This window comes from Mizuhopecten yessoensis, unplaced genomic scaffold, assembly GCF_002113885.1.
Source record: "Mizuhopecten yessoensis strain PY_sf001 unplaced genomic scaffold, ASM211388v2 scaffold7725, whole genome shotgun sequence".
NCBI classification, from domain to species: domain Eukaryota; kingdom Metazoa; phylum Mollusca; class Bivalvia; order Pectinida; family Pectinidae; genus Mizuhopecten; species Mizuhopecten yessoensis.
The window spans coordinates 1,486,178-1,502,287 of NW_018407191.1; the positions used below are offsets into that span (position 1 = coordinate 1,486,178).

The following is a 16,110-nucleotide window of genomic DNA, read 5'->3' on the forward strand; positions in this document are numbered from 1 at the left end:
TTCATTAAAAAAAACATTTTTTACAAAGGAAGAAATTTGTGGGAGACATTTGTGAGGGATAGTAGACAGGTGAAATGTGTAACGAAGATGGAAATCTGCTGGACGATGTTGTTACACTGTACAAAGTGTGGTGTGTAGGGGAGGAGGGGGAGTAGGGCTACCTACTTTGTGTGTGGAAGTCTGCTGGACGATGTTGTTACACTGTACAAAGTGTGGTGTGTAGGGGAGGAAGGGGAGTGGGGCTACCTACTTCGTGTATGGAAGTCTGCTGGACGATGCTGTTAAACTGTACAAAGTGTGGTGTGTAGGGGAGGAGGGGGAGTGGGGCTACCTACTTCGTGTGTGGAAGTCTACTGGACGATGCTGTTACACTGTACAAAGTGTGGTGTGTAGGGGAGGAAGGGGAGTGGGGCTACCTACTTCGTGTGTGGAAGTCTGCTGGACGATGCTGTTACACTGTACAAAGTGTGGTGTGTAGGGGAGGAAGGGGAGTGGGGCTACCTACTTCGTGTGTGGAAGTCTGCTCGGTGATGTTGTTACACTGTATGGACTGTGGTGTGTAGGGGAGGAGGGGGAGTGGGGCTACCTACTTCGTGTGTGGAAGTCTACTTGGTGATGTTGTTACACTGTACAAAGTGTGGTGTGTAGGGGGAGGAGAGGGAGTGGGGCTACCTACTTCGTGTGTGTAAGTCTGCTCGGTGATGTTGTTACGCTGTACAAAGTGTGGTGTATAGGGGTGGAGGGGGAGTGGGGCTACCTACTTTGCCTGTGGAAGTCTGCTCGGTGATGTTGTTACACTGTACAAAGTGTTGTGTGTAGGGGAGGAGGGGGAGTGGGGCTACCTACTTCGTGTATGGAAGTCTGCGGGACGATGCTGTTAAACTGTACAAAGTGTGGTGTGTAGGGAAGGAGGGGGAGTAGGGCTACCTACTTTGTGTGATGAAGTCTACTCGGTTATGTTGTTACACTGTACAAAGTGTGGTGTGTAGATGAGGAGGGGGAGTGGGGCTACCTACTTTGCGTGTGGAAGTCTGCTCGTTGATGTTGTTACGCTGTACAAAGTGTGGTGTATAGGGGTGGAGGGGGAGTGGGGCTACCTACTTTGCCTGTGGAAGTCTGCTCGGTGATGTTGTTACACTGTACAAAGTGTGGTGTATAGGGGAGGAGGGGGAGTGGGGCTACCTACTTCGTGTATGGAAGTCTGCGGGACGATGCTGTTAAACTGTACAAAGTGTGGTGTGTAGGGGAGGGGGGGGGGCGGGGCTACCTACTTCGTGTATGGAAGTCTGCGGGACGATGCTGTTAAACTGTACAAAGTGTGGTGTGTAGGGAAGGAGGGGGAGTAGGGCTACCTACTTTGTGTGAGGAAGTCTACTCGGTGATGTTGTTACACTGTACAAAGTGTTGTGTGTAGGGGAGGAGGGGGAGTGGGGCTACCTACTTAGTGTGAGGAAGTCTGCTCGGTGATGTTGTTACACTGTACAAAGTGTTGTGTGTAGGGGAGGAGGGGGAGTGGGGCTACCTCCTTTGCGTGTGGAAGTCTGCTCGGTGATGTTGTTACACTGTACAAAGTGTTGTGTGTAGGGGAGGAGGGGGAGTGGGGCTACCTACTTAGTGTGAGGAAGTCTGCTCGGTGATGTTGTTACACTGTACAAAGTGTGGTGTGTAGAGGAGGAGGGGGAGTGGGGCTACCTACTTTGCGTGTGGAAGTCTGCTCGGTGATGTTGTTACGCTCTACAAAGTGTGGTGTATAGGGGAGGAAGGTGAGTGGGGCTACCTACTTTGCCTGTGGAAGTCTGCTCGGTGATGTTGTTACGCTGTACAAAGTGTAGTGTGTAGGGGAGGAGGGGGAGTGGGGCTACCTCCTTTGCGTGTGGAAGTCTGCTCGGTGATGTTGTTACACTGTACAAAGTGTTGTGTGTAGGGGAGGAGGGGGAGTGGGGCTACCTACTTCGTGTGTGGAAGTCTGCTGAACTGTTCTGTTGTAATACTTCGTCCTCATCACTGTCGTCCTGCGAGTCCTTCTTTCCTTTCTTGTTAGCTGTTCAGGAATACACTCTAATGTTATACATGTCACAATCATGTATTATACAGTTCTTAACACACTAGTCACACTAACAGCTCAAAAAACAACCCTCTGGAGACTTATCAAATTGAACCTTTTCAATTTATGATTTAAGACCATTTTGGCATTTATAATGTATCCAGTTATAATATATCAGATTTTTTTTATATATCACATACTTTCATGTCACATTTCAATGAATTACACCTCTTCCTAAATCACTATATTTTTGTTATATATATATTTTCCCTGTAATTTTGTTAATTATATAAAACTTTAGTAATCTCCTTTTTATCATTTGATATGATGAACTCCTATTCTCTTGTTAGGTGTCCAACGTAACCCATATAGGCTCATATCCATGAAAACTGGCTTATATCCATGAAAACAGGCTTATATCCATGAAAACAATGTTCACAATATCCCTGCAATTTCTCAGGGACCATATTCATAATTTTGTTTTTTTATGTTTATTAAGTGATCCACAAGGATGTATATTGAAGTAGCAATTCAGAAGTAATGCTTAAAAGGAACATACATGTACAGTTTGGATACATTTTTTAAGTATTTTACTTGGAGAGAAAAACTGTTTCTGTTAATATCACATTCCTCTTTATATCACATTTCTCTCTGGCAAAGAAAACATGATATTAAAAGAAGGCACGGTACAATGGATCCTCCTTCATTTCGAGTCCGTTATTTCATCAGGATCGTTTTCTTGTCCGATGTTAATGTATTCAGAAAGTAATTCCTTCAGATCAAGACATTTTCTGCAATTAGCAATCTTTTTTTAATTAAACCATACACATATATGTTTTCATTGTTTTCCCCGGACTTATGAATAATTTACAATAATTTAAAGTTTTTGAAATCGATATCTATACCAGTAATGAGCACTAATGAAAATACAGTGTTCAATGTGAAATACAAAACCTTGTACAGGAACTGTGATGAGACTACACCTGGTCAAACTTACAGAAACTGTGAGATTTATATATTTGCCCCCGACAAAAGTAACTGCAATCACGTACGCTACCGTAATCACATGTGCCCCTTAATTTTCAAGCACACATCATTTTTTGTGTCTGTTTTTTTTTATTGACATATTTATTAGATGATTCCAAGTCTGTCAATGTCAAGCCACAGTAAATATTGTCAGTACAATATTGAACAAAATCTGTGAAACTGTTTACTTGAGCCACATATCAGCGTCCTTCTGTGTAAGAACCATGGGGTGGTTGGGTAACCAGTCCGACTGTGTGGGTTTTCTCTGGGTACTCCGGTTTCCTCCAACATTGAGACCCCCCCCCCAAACGAGAACATCCGGGCCAACAAAAGGGATTAATATAAGTTGAAATAGCTTGTTTCATAATTGTTGTAAATAAATAAAGTTAATAATTAAAGAACCATCGTCTAGGGTATGGTTCCTGTTTGGCACTTGTTTTCTGTTTTGAAGAAAATATGCTACATGCTGACATATGTATTTTCCTTAATACGAGATATGGGTCATAAAATATGTAACGAACGAACAAACTGAAACAGAACTACACAATGTAACAATGTAGAAGATCATATTACGTAATAACTTACAAGCTATTTTCATCAGAAATAAATCAATACCAAAAGTTCTTAGAAATAAGGGTCGATTCAGTTTGAGGACCCAGAAATTGATCCGAGGTTGCTGATTTATCAGTTTTCTTCAAAAAGGATTAATAACAAATCTAATAAGATTTGTTAAAGAAAACAAGAGGCCTGTATCGCTCACCTGGATATCTAAGCAATCATGGCAAAATATTCTCCAAATAAGATCCAAGGGAATGGGCAAGACCCTAAGGCAAATCCTTGTAGCATATCTGTATTAGATTTTTCATGCCCAGCAATTTTATGTATGGCTATGGGGTTGAGATCTCAACTGTTTCCAAGCTGTGACTCAGAAACTAGGTCCCTAGGGGTTTGGCCAGACCCCAGGGTGTATTCTAATATCATGACTGCATTCGTCTCTTTATGCCCAGCATTTGTATATATAGTTTTGTGGGTGGGGATCTCAATCCTTTCCAAGTAATAAACTATTTTTGGCCCCACCCCTTAGCCCAGGTGTCAGTCCCATCATTTGTAGAATTTTGAATCCTTGCCTTCCATGAATGCTTCCAACCAAATATGATTGATATCCATCGCATAGCTCTACAGAAGAAGTCGTTTATAGCAATATAGCCAAATTGCTCCCTTTTGGGCCCCGCCCCTCAGCCCCACCATTTGTACAATTTTGAATCCCCACCACCCAGGGATGCTTCCTGTCAAATTTAGATAAATTCCAATCAGTGATTAAGAAGCAGTCATTTGAAGAAATTGTTGACGTACGGATGACGGACGCCACGGTATGGCATAAGCTCACCTTGGTCCTTAGGACCTGGTGAGCTAAAACTGAAATCGTGCCTGAAACACTCATTTCTTATTTTCTATGCTGGAAGCCACCCTGTTGTATTAAGATTTCTACTCGGCATTCCCTTATGATTTCCTCATGGCTTCTGCTCTTATTTCTAATTCTGTCGTGTTTTCTGCTCCAAAATCTAGCTGTTTCAAGTAGGTCATGTCTTCTGCTCTTAAAAGCCTTATTTCTTCATATGTTTCTACACTGAAAATGATTATTTCATATTTCAGGTGTGAAATCCCTTACATTAAAATCCCACATTTTTGTTAAGTTCATTTTGGAACCCATTTGTAATGATCTCTCTCTGAAATCCCTTCTTCACTTTCATCACTTTCTAAAAGCTTACACTTTTTATTTCACTAAAGTATGGCCATCAAATGGCAGTATCGGGCAAAAACGAAGCAGTGAAGAATGACATAACGATATGGCTAAGTAAGATACATGTCTATAACATTGTCACACTTACAATACAGAGGATCATCAGACAACTGTATAATGAAACAGTGTCAGCTAAATATTGCTCTCCCCGAAAAATTCAGTAAGATTTTCATTAATCTCGTCCATTATCCGTAAATATATATGATATAAGCCATAAAAGGTGGTTGATATCCGTGGTAACGTGATACAGAGAAATGATATAATGTTGATATACTGTAATAATGAAGGGCCGTCAGAGGCAGTTGTATGCACATGCTCAAGGCACATGCTCTCCACAGCGTAAACAGGTAGATCGTAGAGACATGACTCGGGCAGAAGAACGAGGGTTGCAATATGTGAAAGTCATACAAACCTATCAGAGACAATATATGTGCCGTTTTAAATCCTACAGAAAAAGGTGTTAAGATATTACAAAACTACCACTATTAGACCTGCAGGCTATACACACATACACCACCATCATACAATTCTAGTCCAAAAGTATTTTGTGTATGGGCATACAAGTGAACTACGGACATACAGACGTCATGTGTTGTACATATACATCCATGTACAGCCCAGATTTAACACAACTGTACAATATACAATGATCTAGTATTAATTCTAAATAAATAACAGAGCCAACAGGCTGAATTTTCTTCCATTCCAACCTTGCAAAACGCCATGCAATTGTTTCACAGATGCATAAGCTCATTCCGAAAACATCCGCCAACTCTAGCTAATCAGGGTACAGTCGGGTTAAAGCGTGGCTGGTAACTTAGTAACCATTATAGGCAGTTTCATAATTCATGCCCAGAACACTTGGGTCTTACTCACACTTCTCTCTATGGAGGAATCGCAATGATGGTCTATGGCGCATTAGGTGATAAGCATTGCAACTCTTATTGGACTCCCTCAAATCTAGTTTTGTGAAACAGAACATAATGGGATTGATTTATCAACAACACAGTTATCTACCCTGAAGCTGAAGAAAAGGGAACTTGTCGGCTTTTTTTTTAACGTTACACTGGGTATTTGATGACGGAATGGAATGCAGTCCTCATTATGAAATTTGGACTCTATGGTTTGTCGAATACAACAAAGATTTACTGAAAATATTTGTTGTTCTGTGATAACACACAAACACTGGCGAGTCTCTATCCAAATACATGTGTACAATAAAGAAAGTCACACAATGAAGAATGGCTCACAGCTGTTCACTGATTGCGAAAGTAATTTTTTAATATTTTTTTTTTCAACTCATGCTTAATATAATGAGAGTTCTGCGATATAATACATATTCACGAATAAGGTAAATAGTTCAAAAAAGAGGAAAAATGGGTCTTTGAATTTTCAGGATACTTAACATTATGGTAAATTCTCACAAAGAGGATGGATTCAACAATGAGCATATTTCATTTTAAAACTCCTGTGGCAAAAATTTAGTGAGGAAACATTTAACAGAATCGCAGGCCTGCTGGCATCCCAGACACACTGTACTTCCATACACAACAAAGTTACAACAAACAACAGATGACAAGGGCACTACAACACTACATACAGATACATCTAACAGCTGCAACTGTAGCTCCCTACGACCACTCCGGCACAACGATACAGGGTTTAGGAGGTGCTAGGGCAATACCATCAAATACATTAACAGTGAGTGACTATTTTCAATATTCACAGATAATTATGAAAGAATTATATTTTATCTTTGTGAAAAAATTTCAAAAACAGTTTGATGATTTCATAGCTGATTATCAGCTTATAATTTAAGATTTTCTCTTGCTCTAATACAAGTTTAAAACAAAAGAGGGATTCATAGTTACAACTCACTGTGAATGATTTGAAGCATGTATATATAACTATGTAATTTGTTGTTGGTTTACACAGAACTAAACAAACACATGATCTACATAAAATATACTGAAAATGAAAGTAAAACAAATCTACTTCAGAAACCATTTCAACAGTATTGACAGTAAAAGATATGATGAACATTGATTTACATATAATGTAAATGAATATTCATACAGGAAAATGACAAAACTATCCCATCTACTGACTATGTAAGTTCAGGTGAATATTCAAAGGTAGAGGTCTATGAAAATTCAATTGAAGTAAAATGAATTTCCATATACATTCCGACAGACGGGAGTTTTCATGAAATTTGAATTGGTGCATACCTCCCATGATGTTCTTGAACTGTCGTCGAGCTCTGCGGAAGGGGCTGCGGTTCTTGGACAAGTCGCCGGTGGGGGATAGTGGCTGTTGGGGAGTCTCCTGTCTGTCCTTGTTTTTCTTCAGGCAGTCGTCTATTTCCTGGAGTGTCTCCCGGGATATCACAGAGGTGTCTGGACTAGTGGGGGACGACTCCTAAATCAACCAAGGGTCAGACACGCCAGCATCAATACTTGTATAAATATTAACACACTGCAGCCTTATACTGACCGACAAATAAACAAGGATTCAGGAATCGTAATCACCCTAGTGCCAACTAGCATCACAAATATGGATATCTTCATGATTTTTTTATACATGAAAATTTCAATACTAAACTTGTAGCAACTCCTTATCATGTTAATTATTTTATTTCAATCACATTTACGTATTTTTTTTTATTTGTGCATTAAAATGTTTTTGATTTGTTCTCAAGAAAAAATTTGAACTAATTTGAACTCATGAACAAGAGTAGGTTCTGTTTGATGGTACGGCTAAATCTGTATATACTACCACTACAGATTAATGTGTGTTTGTATTGATTTTTACACTTTTCAATTTCTTACTGTGTAGCTCTGTCGAGATCTAACATAAGAACTGATAAAACATGTATAAAAATCTCGCCAGCTGTGCTTATTCATAAGAGTAAACCAACGTTATCTGTGACAGATGTGATATGTAATTTTTTGTCAATTCAATTTGAACTTTCTATTTACATAATAATTACACAGGCAGCAGAATCTGAATTCAATATGTTATCCTTTGACTACTTAAGTTTTTTCTGTGTTAAAGAGTTCCTGAGCAACAACACCCAAAGCCACTGTAGAGCAAAATGATCTTAAATAACTCATTGACCCCTGAAATTTCATAATGAATTATTCCAACCTTTGAATTGGAACAGTTCAAATGTGTCTTTAGGGGTGAATCAGTTAAGAGATGTCATTTAATAAAATGGTTCAGCACAGATATTACTGTACCCACGTTCACATGTTCCTATCAGTGACAGCCTTACAATCAAATGTTATTATTACTCTTCCTGTAAGTACAAGGGTGTACAATTACACATCTGGCAAGGTATCAGTTTACTTCCCTCTGGGGGTATATGACCTCCTTAAACGGCTTTTGACCCTCAAAATATGTTAAGACGCTTGCTGTATAAAATAGTTGTGATTTATGCATGAATTTACCCTCAACTCCTATGTCTTGCAAAAATATTGATCTGTGCATGGGTACGATTGGTCTAGTAGAGTTTTTGAAAATCTACCTGCGGGCTAGGTCTCCAAATCACACACCCTTAATTCTTCAACAGCAATGTTATTGCAATTTTTACATAGTCTGTAGTCGAGATCATTAAGCAAAATATTAGTATGCCGTCTGTAGTCGAGATCATTAAGCAAAATATTAGTATGCCGTAACAGGCATTTTGGCTGTTACATTGACTTTTCCTAAATATAACGCCATCTAATTCTTCTTATTACAACATGGGTACGATCATATCTACTGAGGCTACAGAAGACAGAGATATCTGACATACCTTCTCACATGAGCAACCTCTTGAATTTAAATTGAAGTTGATTAATGAATTATTAAAGAACAATCAGGATACTAATCAATGGAAAAGTGTTGTATATTGCAGTTACCGTGGCAAAATAAAAGCCAGGGTCGAAAGGATATCGAACCCCCTTGGGATCGTGTACTATGTTTTCAACCCTTGCAAGTATTTTGCCTTAGTATCTGCGAAAATACAATACTATGATATATATGGAAATACATAGTATTTAAAATATAACAACACCGAAATGTTTTTGTCTTCAAAGCATGCTTATTTCAGGCAGCATTCAACGTCATGCTGGGAAGGAGTTAAATGTTAGACATCATGCACAAAGCCACTCATCATGCATAGGTACTTTTAGAAAGAAAAAAAATCTTTTAGTTTATAATCAGATATCTTAATTTCAAAGAAAAGCAACCTGATCACCATAACAACTGTGCCATTGAAAAAAATAAGGAATTCGGTGACTTTGACAAAAAGCAAATGTTACTGGAGTTATATCAAAACTTCTAAATTCTTAATGGATGTCACATTACAACTTGGGAAAGTTACAACACTTCTGCCAGTAAATAGGAACAAGAAAGCAAACTAAATATAAACTGGAAACAATAAACCGGCTATAACACACAAGTATATACACATCTCAAGATGGTAAAGGATTGAGCATGTTTCATGTCACCTACTTGATCTTGTTGACAATACTTTGAAGTGATCTCTTACAGTATGTGTTTCAGACGATTGTTTTTAAAAAAGAAAAATGACTTGATGACATTTCCCCAAAAGAGGTCAAGCTTAGTCAGTGTAATGTCTCGTGATCGTTTATTAATTAATTAAAATATTGATTGATTATTAATTTGATCGATTAATAATTTGAAGGTTTACCTATATTGCATTGACTTGATGATTTGATCCATATATGGATGATTTGAAGGATTAATGATTTAATTCAGCAAAAAATTGATGCATTAACAAGTTGATGCATCAATGATTTAATGGATGATTTGACAGATAAAAGATTTTTAATTTGATTCAGAATAGTGATTTAATGTATCAATGATTTGATGTATGAACAATTCGATGTATTAATGATTTGATGGATGATTCCGCAGATTAAATATTTTAAATGGTTTATGATTTTATCATCAAATAATTTGATTAACTCATGATTTGAATGATGAATGATAATGAAAATATTAGTTTTGAAAACATAAATAATTTTCCCAAAGAAATTAACAAAGCTGAACAATAAGCATAGCTTTGTCTAAAGGCAAGAAAAAAGTTATATTTTGCTTTAATACAGCGACGAACTCAAAAATAAGAATGGCTAAGCTGCAACAACATCTAACTTAGGCAACTGTTGAGCATCTAGGTGTACAAAGCTGCTGTAACACAACGTAAGCTAAGTAACGGTCAACTGTTAAAACTATATTGCGTACAAAACAAAACTTAAAAAAATTTCAATCTATACTACAGAACCGGTCTTATTTGCCTGTCAACATGCCTTACCAGATCAGAAAACGACTCTTGCTTTGCGAGAGGAGCCGGAGAGTTTTTTGGGCGTCTTTTCGGTTGGTGGCCTCTTTCAACGACAATTGACGGCCTGAGAGGACGATCCGATTTCGTCTCCTTTAATCAACAACACATCAATATAAAGCAACCTGCCACCACCTGCACACAGTTGAGTTACCTCCCTTGGAGTTACTTCCCTTGGCAAGCACTTTGTATTCCAAATCATTTAATGAATTAAGAGCTGATATATTCCTTTTATACTCCACTCTTATATTGCAGTGCATAAATGATTACAATTTAGTAGGATGCAATTTGTATGAGAGCAAGCAAGCTATATGGGGGAAGGAAATGTCATGATCTGTGTCTAAGTTTGATTGATTTCTACCAGGACTCATTTACTCCCGTGAGAAAGCATGCTAACTGTATGATAGACAGGGGGATGCAAGAGCAGACTGAGTGAGGATTCCATGCCAAGGCTGTCGTACTGTGAGCTACTGGGTGAGTACCCCCACTCCAATGGTTTAACACTTCATCAGGTCTTGTTTTAGATTCCAGCTATGGGATCAGTAAGTTTAACACTTCATCAGGTCTTGTTTTAGATTCCAGCTATGGGAGCAGTAAGTTTAACACTTCATCAGGTCTTGTTTTAGATTCCAGCTATGGGAGGAGTAAATTTAACACTTCATCAGGTCTTGTTTTAGATTCCAGCTATGGGATCAGTAAGTTTAACACTTCATTAGGTCTTGTTTAGATTCCAGCTATGGGATCAGTAAGTTTAACACTTCATCAGGTCTTGCTTTAGATTCCAGCTATGGGAGGAGTAAGTTTAACACTTCATCAGGTCTTGTTTTAGATTCCAGCTATGGGAGCAGTAAGTTTAACACTTCATCAGGTCTTGTTTTAGATTCCAGCTATGGGATCAGTAAGTTTAACACTTCATCAGGTCTTGTTTTAGATTCCAGCTATGGGAGCAGTAAGTTTAACACTTCATCAGGTCTTGTTTTAGATTCCAGCTATGGGAGGAGTAAGTTTAACCCTTCATCAGGTCTTGTTTTAGATTCCAGCTATGGGATCAGTAAGTTTAACACTTCATCAGGTCTTGTTTTAGATTCCAGCTATGGGATCAGTAAGTTTAACACTTCATTAGGTCTTGTTTTAGATTCCAGCTATGGGATCAGTAAGTTGTCCCAAGTTGCATTATAGATAGTTTTAGGAACAATAGGTTTTCTGAATTTGGTCGTCCATCAATAAGTCTAGCTTTAGGCTCTGGCTATATGATCAACAGGTTGTCTGAATTTGGAAATAACACTGACGTTCAGCAAGAGCCCTACCGTGTGCATGATCTTAACCACGTGGTCTATTTTAGTAAAAGTGACTACCTTGACCTTAGAAACTTTTCTAACCCCTATTGTAAATCAAAATACCACAGTGTATCACCTTGTCAAATTCAAGAAGATTCCTCTTTTGATTTCTGAGATGAGGAAAGACACACAAACTTGTCTAGTTTTAGTAACATTGACCTTACTTTTGACCTTAGAAACTTTTTAAATCCCTATTGCACACCTACATATCACATTGTATCACTATGTCAAATTCGGATTCTGAAATGATCTCTGAAAACAAAAGTGTGGACGGATGGACAGACTGACAGACACAGCCATTGCTATAAGGCGACCACAATGCTGATGTGGTGCCCTTATTAATAAGTCTAGATTAAGGCTCAGGCTAAAAGCTTAATAGGTTTTCTTTATTCCATCAGATCAATAAATATATATTTTAGTATCTGGCTACAGGGTTATGGGATTATGATAATCTTTTAGCTCAAGCTATGGAACGAATAGGCATTTTAGGATCTTTAAATTTGCCATTCTCCCCCTTTTTTTTCATAATCCCTCACAATCACCTGAAGTGAAACAACATATTTCCTCATATATCCCCAAGACCTTGAGATAAACCTTGACTTTTTTAAAGAGGGGCTATTGTAAGAATGCTTTAGACATTTTTAGATTTTGCCACAATGTTTATATGCAATGAAAAATTTAAATGGTACAATTGGGTCTTCCACACACCCTGTTAAGTTTCTCAATACTTCATGGCCTTTCCTTCCCCGTACCGAGTGCAATAGAAAAGAAAACAAGAGATCCCAGAGGGATCTTGGCGCCCACCTTTGTACCATCTTCATTAGTTCTTTGTTTGTTCGATCTTTTCTCTTCTTTCCTCTAATCTGTTTGATCGAGTCATGTTAACAGTAAATGCAACTTGAGGTAACTTTTGATCTAAACTTAATACTGATGTGTATGAAAGCCAACCTCCAAAGTGAGTTTGTCATTTCACATATTTACTAGTACAGTACTAAATGTGAAAGAAATAGAATCGATCATTGCAATATGAGAAAGATCTGTTTAGTTCTTCTTTTAATCCATTTTGTTTTTATGATCAGTCTCAAAATATAACATACACAACGAGGGATCAAGGGGAACCTACATTTAAAATTTGAGAAAGATCCCTCTGGTACTTCCCGAGAAATAGCGATAACAAACTTTCACTATCAAAATCCAAGATGGCTGCCTGTCGGCCATGTTGTTTATCCAATCAGTCTCAAAAGTTGCCCTGCACAGCTAAGGACCAAGGGGAACCTTCATATAAAATTTGAGAAAGATCTCTCTGATACTTCCCGAGAAATAGCGATAACAAACTTTCAATATCAAAATCAAAGATGGCTGCCTGTCGGCCATGTTGTTTATCCGACCAGTTTCAAAAGTTGCCCTGCACAGCTAAGGACCAAGGGGAACCTTCATATAAAATTTGAGAAAAATCCCTCTGGTACTTCTTGAGAAATATCGATAACAAGAATTGTTTACGGACGGACGACGGACGACGGACCACGGACCACGGACGCAGGGTGATTTGAATAGCCCACCATCAGATGATGGTGGGCTAAAAAATACTGTCCCCAAACCCTCTGTACAAAAATCTTTGATGTTTCTCTATCTATAAAAGAAACAAATTCTATATTCCTTTTTTAATGACGAAACCCTTAAAGTCTCGAGTCTATCCATCAAAATATTACCAGGTCCCCTGTATACAAGGACCATGTTTAGATGCACATTAGTGACATGGGGAGTATCGGGAAGGAAAGGCATGTCTACAAATCAACGGATCTAATACGTCACTAAGCCGTCTCCAAAGTGAAAAGATAAAATGGTGACAATCGTCTACATCAGCTCACAACATGCACGGGGAGAGAAGAAAAAAAGGATGAATATAAATCAATCTTTACCCCATCTGTCTGGAATGCTTTGGCAAGGTCTGAAACCCTGAAATGGAAACAGATATGTTGGGTAAGAAACAGTTCTAATAATGTAAAAGTGGGAAATCTTGCATGTGTCAATGTTCACAATGTGAAACTTTCTAATTGATTGCTGTGTTGATGAATTTTTGTGATGGAAATGGTTCTGAAATCAACATATATCTATAATCTGTATTATCTAAAAATGAATACCCGCTGTGGATAAAGAAATACAGCAACAACATAAACCTGGTAGAAAACAAGTTTAACTGTACACTCCCTACCTTGATGATGAGTGGGAGTGATGGAGGTATTCATCGTCCCTGGTCTTGCCCGCAGGCCGTACCAACACGTCCTGGTCTGGTGTGGTTGGAGTCTGCGGTAGAGTGACCACTGACCCCTGTTTCTGGTCCTCTGCCAGTGTCTCTGAGTCAGACTCGTCTGCCTCGTGGATACCACTGCTCCTAGAAAAGACACAGACACTGGTTGTGACACATGCATCAATTCCATTAAAGGCAGGAGATGTTACAGAGCCATTACAGCAAAGTCAACCAAGCTGGTAGCTATTTCACCAAAAGCCTAGGTGTTTTTGTAGAAGTTGCAAATCTGGTAACATGACAGCTACCTTTGATCACAAAATATAACTACACATAAGAAATATCATAAGAGAACTATTCTTGCCAAGTCTGAAAAATATCTGAAATAATGATAAAAAATCTAGGATTTCTAACCTGCAAGAAAATAAACAACCTTTTCCTATGACCGTTGGAGAACTTTCCCCTCTGTTTGCTTAAAATCTGCATGGCTGCTCTTAAGAAAATATGGATATTGATTCACACTTTACCCTTGACCTCTAACCTACTACTCGTCCATCACAACTGTAGTTGTTTTTGGAGGTGCAGACGTCTGTATTACCTCATTGCCAAACATTGCCCCCCAACCCCCATTCCCATCCATATGTTAAAACTAACTTGTCCAAGTCATGACCCCCCGAACCCCCCCAATGTTAAAACATACTCGTCTGAGTCACGGCTCCGTAGCTGTATGGTAGGGTAGAGTACCTTTATTATCTGACCTCTAACCCCTGACACCCCCCCCCTTCATGTTAAAACATACTCGTCCGAGTCACGGCTCCGTAGCTGTAAGGTAGGGGAGAGTACCTCTATTACCTGACCTCTAACCCCTGACCCCCCCATGTTAAAACATACTCGTCCGAGTCACGGCTCCGTAGCTGTATGGTAGGGGAGAGTACCCCTATTACCTGACCTCTAACCCCTGACCCCCCGACCCCCCCATGTTAAAACATACTCGTCTGAGTCACGGCTCCGTAGCTGTATGGTTGGGTAGAGTACCTTTATTACCTGACCTCTAACCCCTGACCCCCCGACCCCCCCATGTTAAAACATACTCGTCCGAGTCACGGCTCCGTAGCTGTAAGGAAGGGGAGAGTACCTCTATTACCTGCCCTCTAACCCCTGACCCCCCCCCCCCTTCATGTTAAAACATACTCGTCCGAGTCACGGCTCCGTAGCTGTAAGGTAGGGGAGAGGACCTCTATTACCTGACCTCTAACGCCTGACACCCCCCCCCCCATGTTAAAACATACTCGTCCGAGTCACGGCTCCGTAGCTGTAAGGTAGGGGAGAGGACCTCTATTACCTGACCTCTAACGCCTGACACCCCCCCCCCCATGTTAAAACATACTCGTCTGAGTCACGGCTCCGTAGCTGTATATTTGGGTAGTCTTTCTCGTCCAACTCCTCGGCACTGGAGCCCTTCGTCAGAATGCCCTCGTCACTGTTAGAAGAGTGTAGGTCGTCCTGTTGCTTCTTCCGTAACTTTTCCTCCTCCTCTATTCGTCTCAACTCTGCATCAGCCAGAAGCTTCTTATACCTAAATCACAGACAGACATGTATCAAGTAAAATGTTGTGCCCTTCTTACTTCTTCTCTGTCATACAAGTCACCATCAAATGAACACAGTATAAATGTGCGATAGAATTACCTGTCATTAACAATTTTCATGCTTGTCTTATTGTCATTTTCCATCATACCAAATACTTGTGAAAGTTCCATATTTAGCATGGTAGAATTTAGATCTTGATTTTTCTATCCCCTTTATCTTTTACTGAAGATGTTGATCAAAAGTATCAAGACTTGGTAATGAAAAATATAGCCAAGGAAGACATTTTTGGAGGTTCAGTAATCATCCATATGCTGAACCTCAAAGGTCTTATCCAAAAGTTTAAGATTTGTCTGTCACCATCATGCAGGAGTGATAAGTTACTTTTCTCAAACTTTTTTCTAATTTATAAAGATAAACCTTAGTTAGGTATGGTATATTTATGATCATTAATGTATGGTGTATGTATGTCATCATTAGTTAGGTATGGTGTGAATATAGGTAAAGGACGTACTGCTTCCTGGCAGCATAGGCCCTGGCCAGACTCTGTATCACAGTTACACTATGGACGATGATGAGGTAGCGCCGTCTCTCACTCCAGCACCGATAACATTTCTGTATGACGAGCGCTGCCTCTTTCTCCAGACGAATCCGTCTCAACCGCCTTTGAGCAATGAACCGGCGACCACAGACCTAAAAATACCCAAATTGACAGAGATAAAGGAT

The 16,110-nt window shown here is 39.3% G+C and overlaps 1 protein-coding gene across 14 annotated transcripts in view; it reads right to left on the reverse strand.

Moving 5' to 3' along the window:
- Positions 1–16,110, reverse strand: part of LOC110454216 (unconventional myosin-IXa-like) — a 125,167-nt gene that overhangs the window by 34,324 nt on the left and 74,733 nt on the right. For 8 of the 14 annotated variants that reach the window (XM_021503611.1, XM_021503620.1, XM_021503610.1 and 5 more), the window contains 8 exons: positions 15,899–16,077; positions 15,188–15,376; positions 13,768–13,947; positions 13,475–13,511; positions 10,192–10,311; positions 7,100–7,289; positions 5,748–5,831; positions 1,952–2,041 (listed from right to left, as the gene is read on the reverse strand). In XM_021503611.1, coding sequence (XP_021359286.1) covers positions 1,952–2,041; positions 5,748–5,831; positions 7,100–7,289; positions 10,192–10,311; positions 13,475–13,511; positions 13,768–13,947; positions 15,188–15,376; positions 15,899–16,077 — 1,069 coding nt within the window. Of the gene's footprint in view, positions 1–1,951; positions 2,042–5,283; positions 5,317–5,747; positions 5,832–7,099; positions 7,290–10,191; positions 10,312–13,474; positions 13,512–13,767; positions 13,948–15,187; positions 15,377–15,898; positions 16,078–16,110 lie in introns of all 14 variants that reach the window. The other 6 variants (XM_021503612.1, XM_021503616.1, XM_021503613.1 and 3 more) reach the window with 6 other exon arrangements.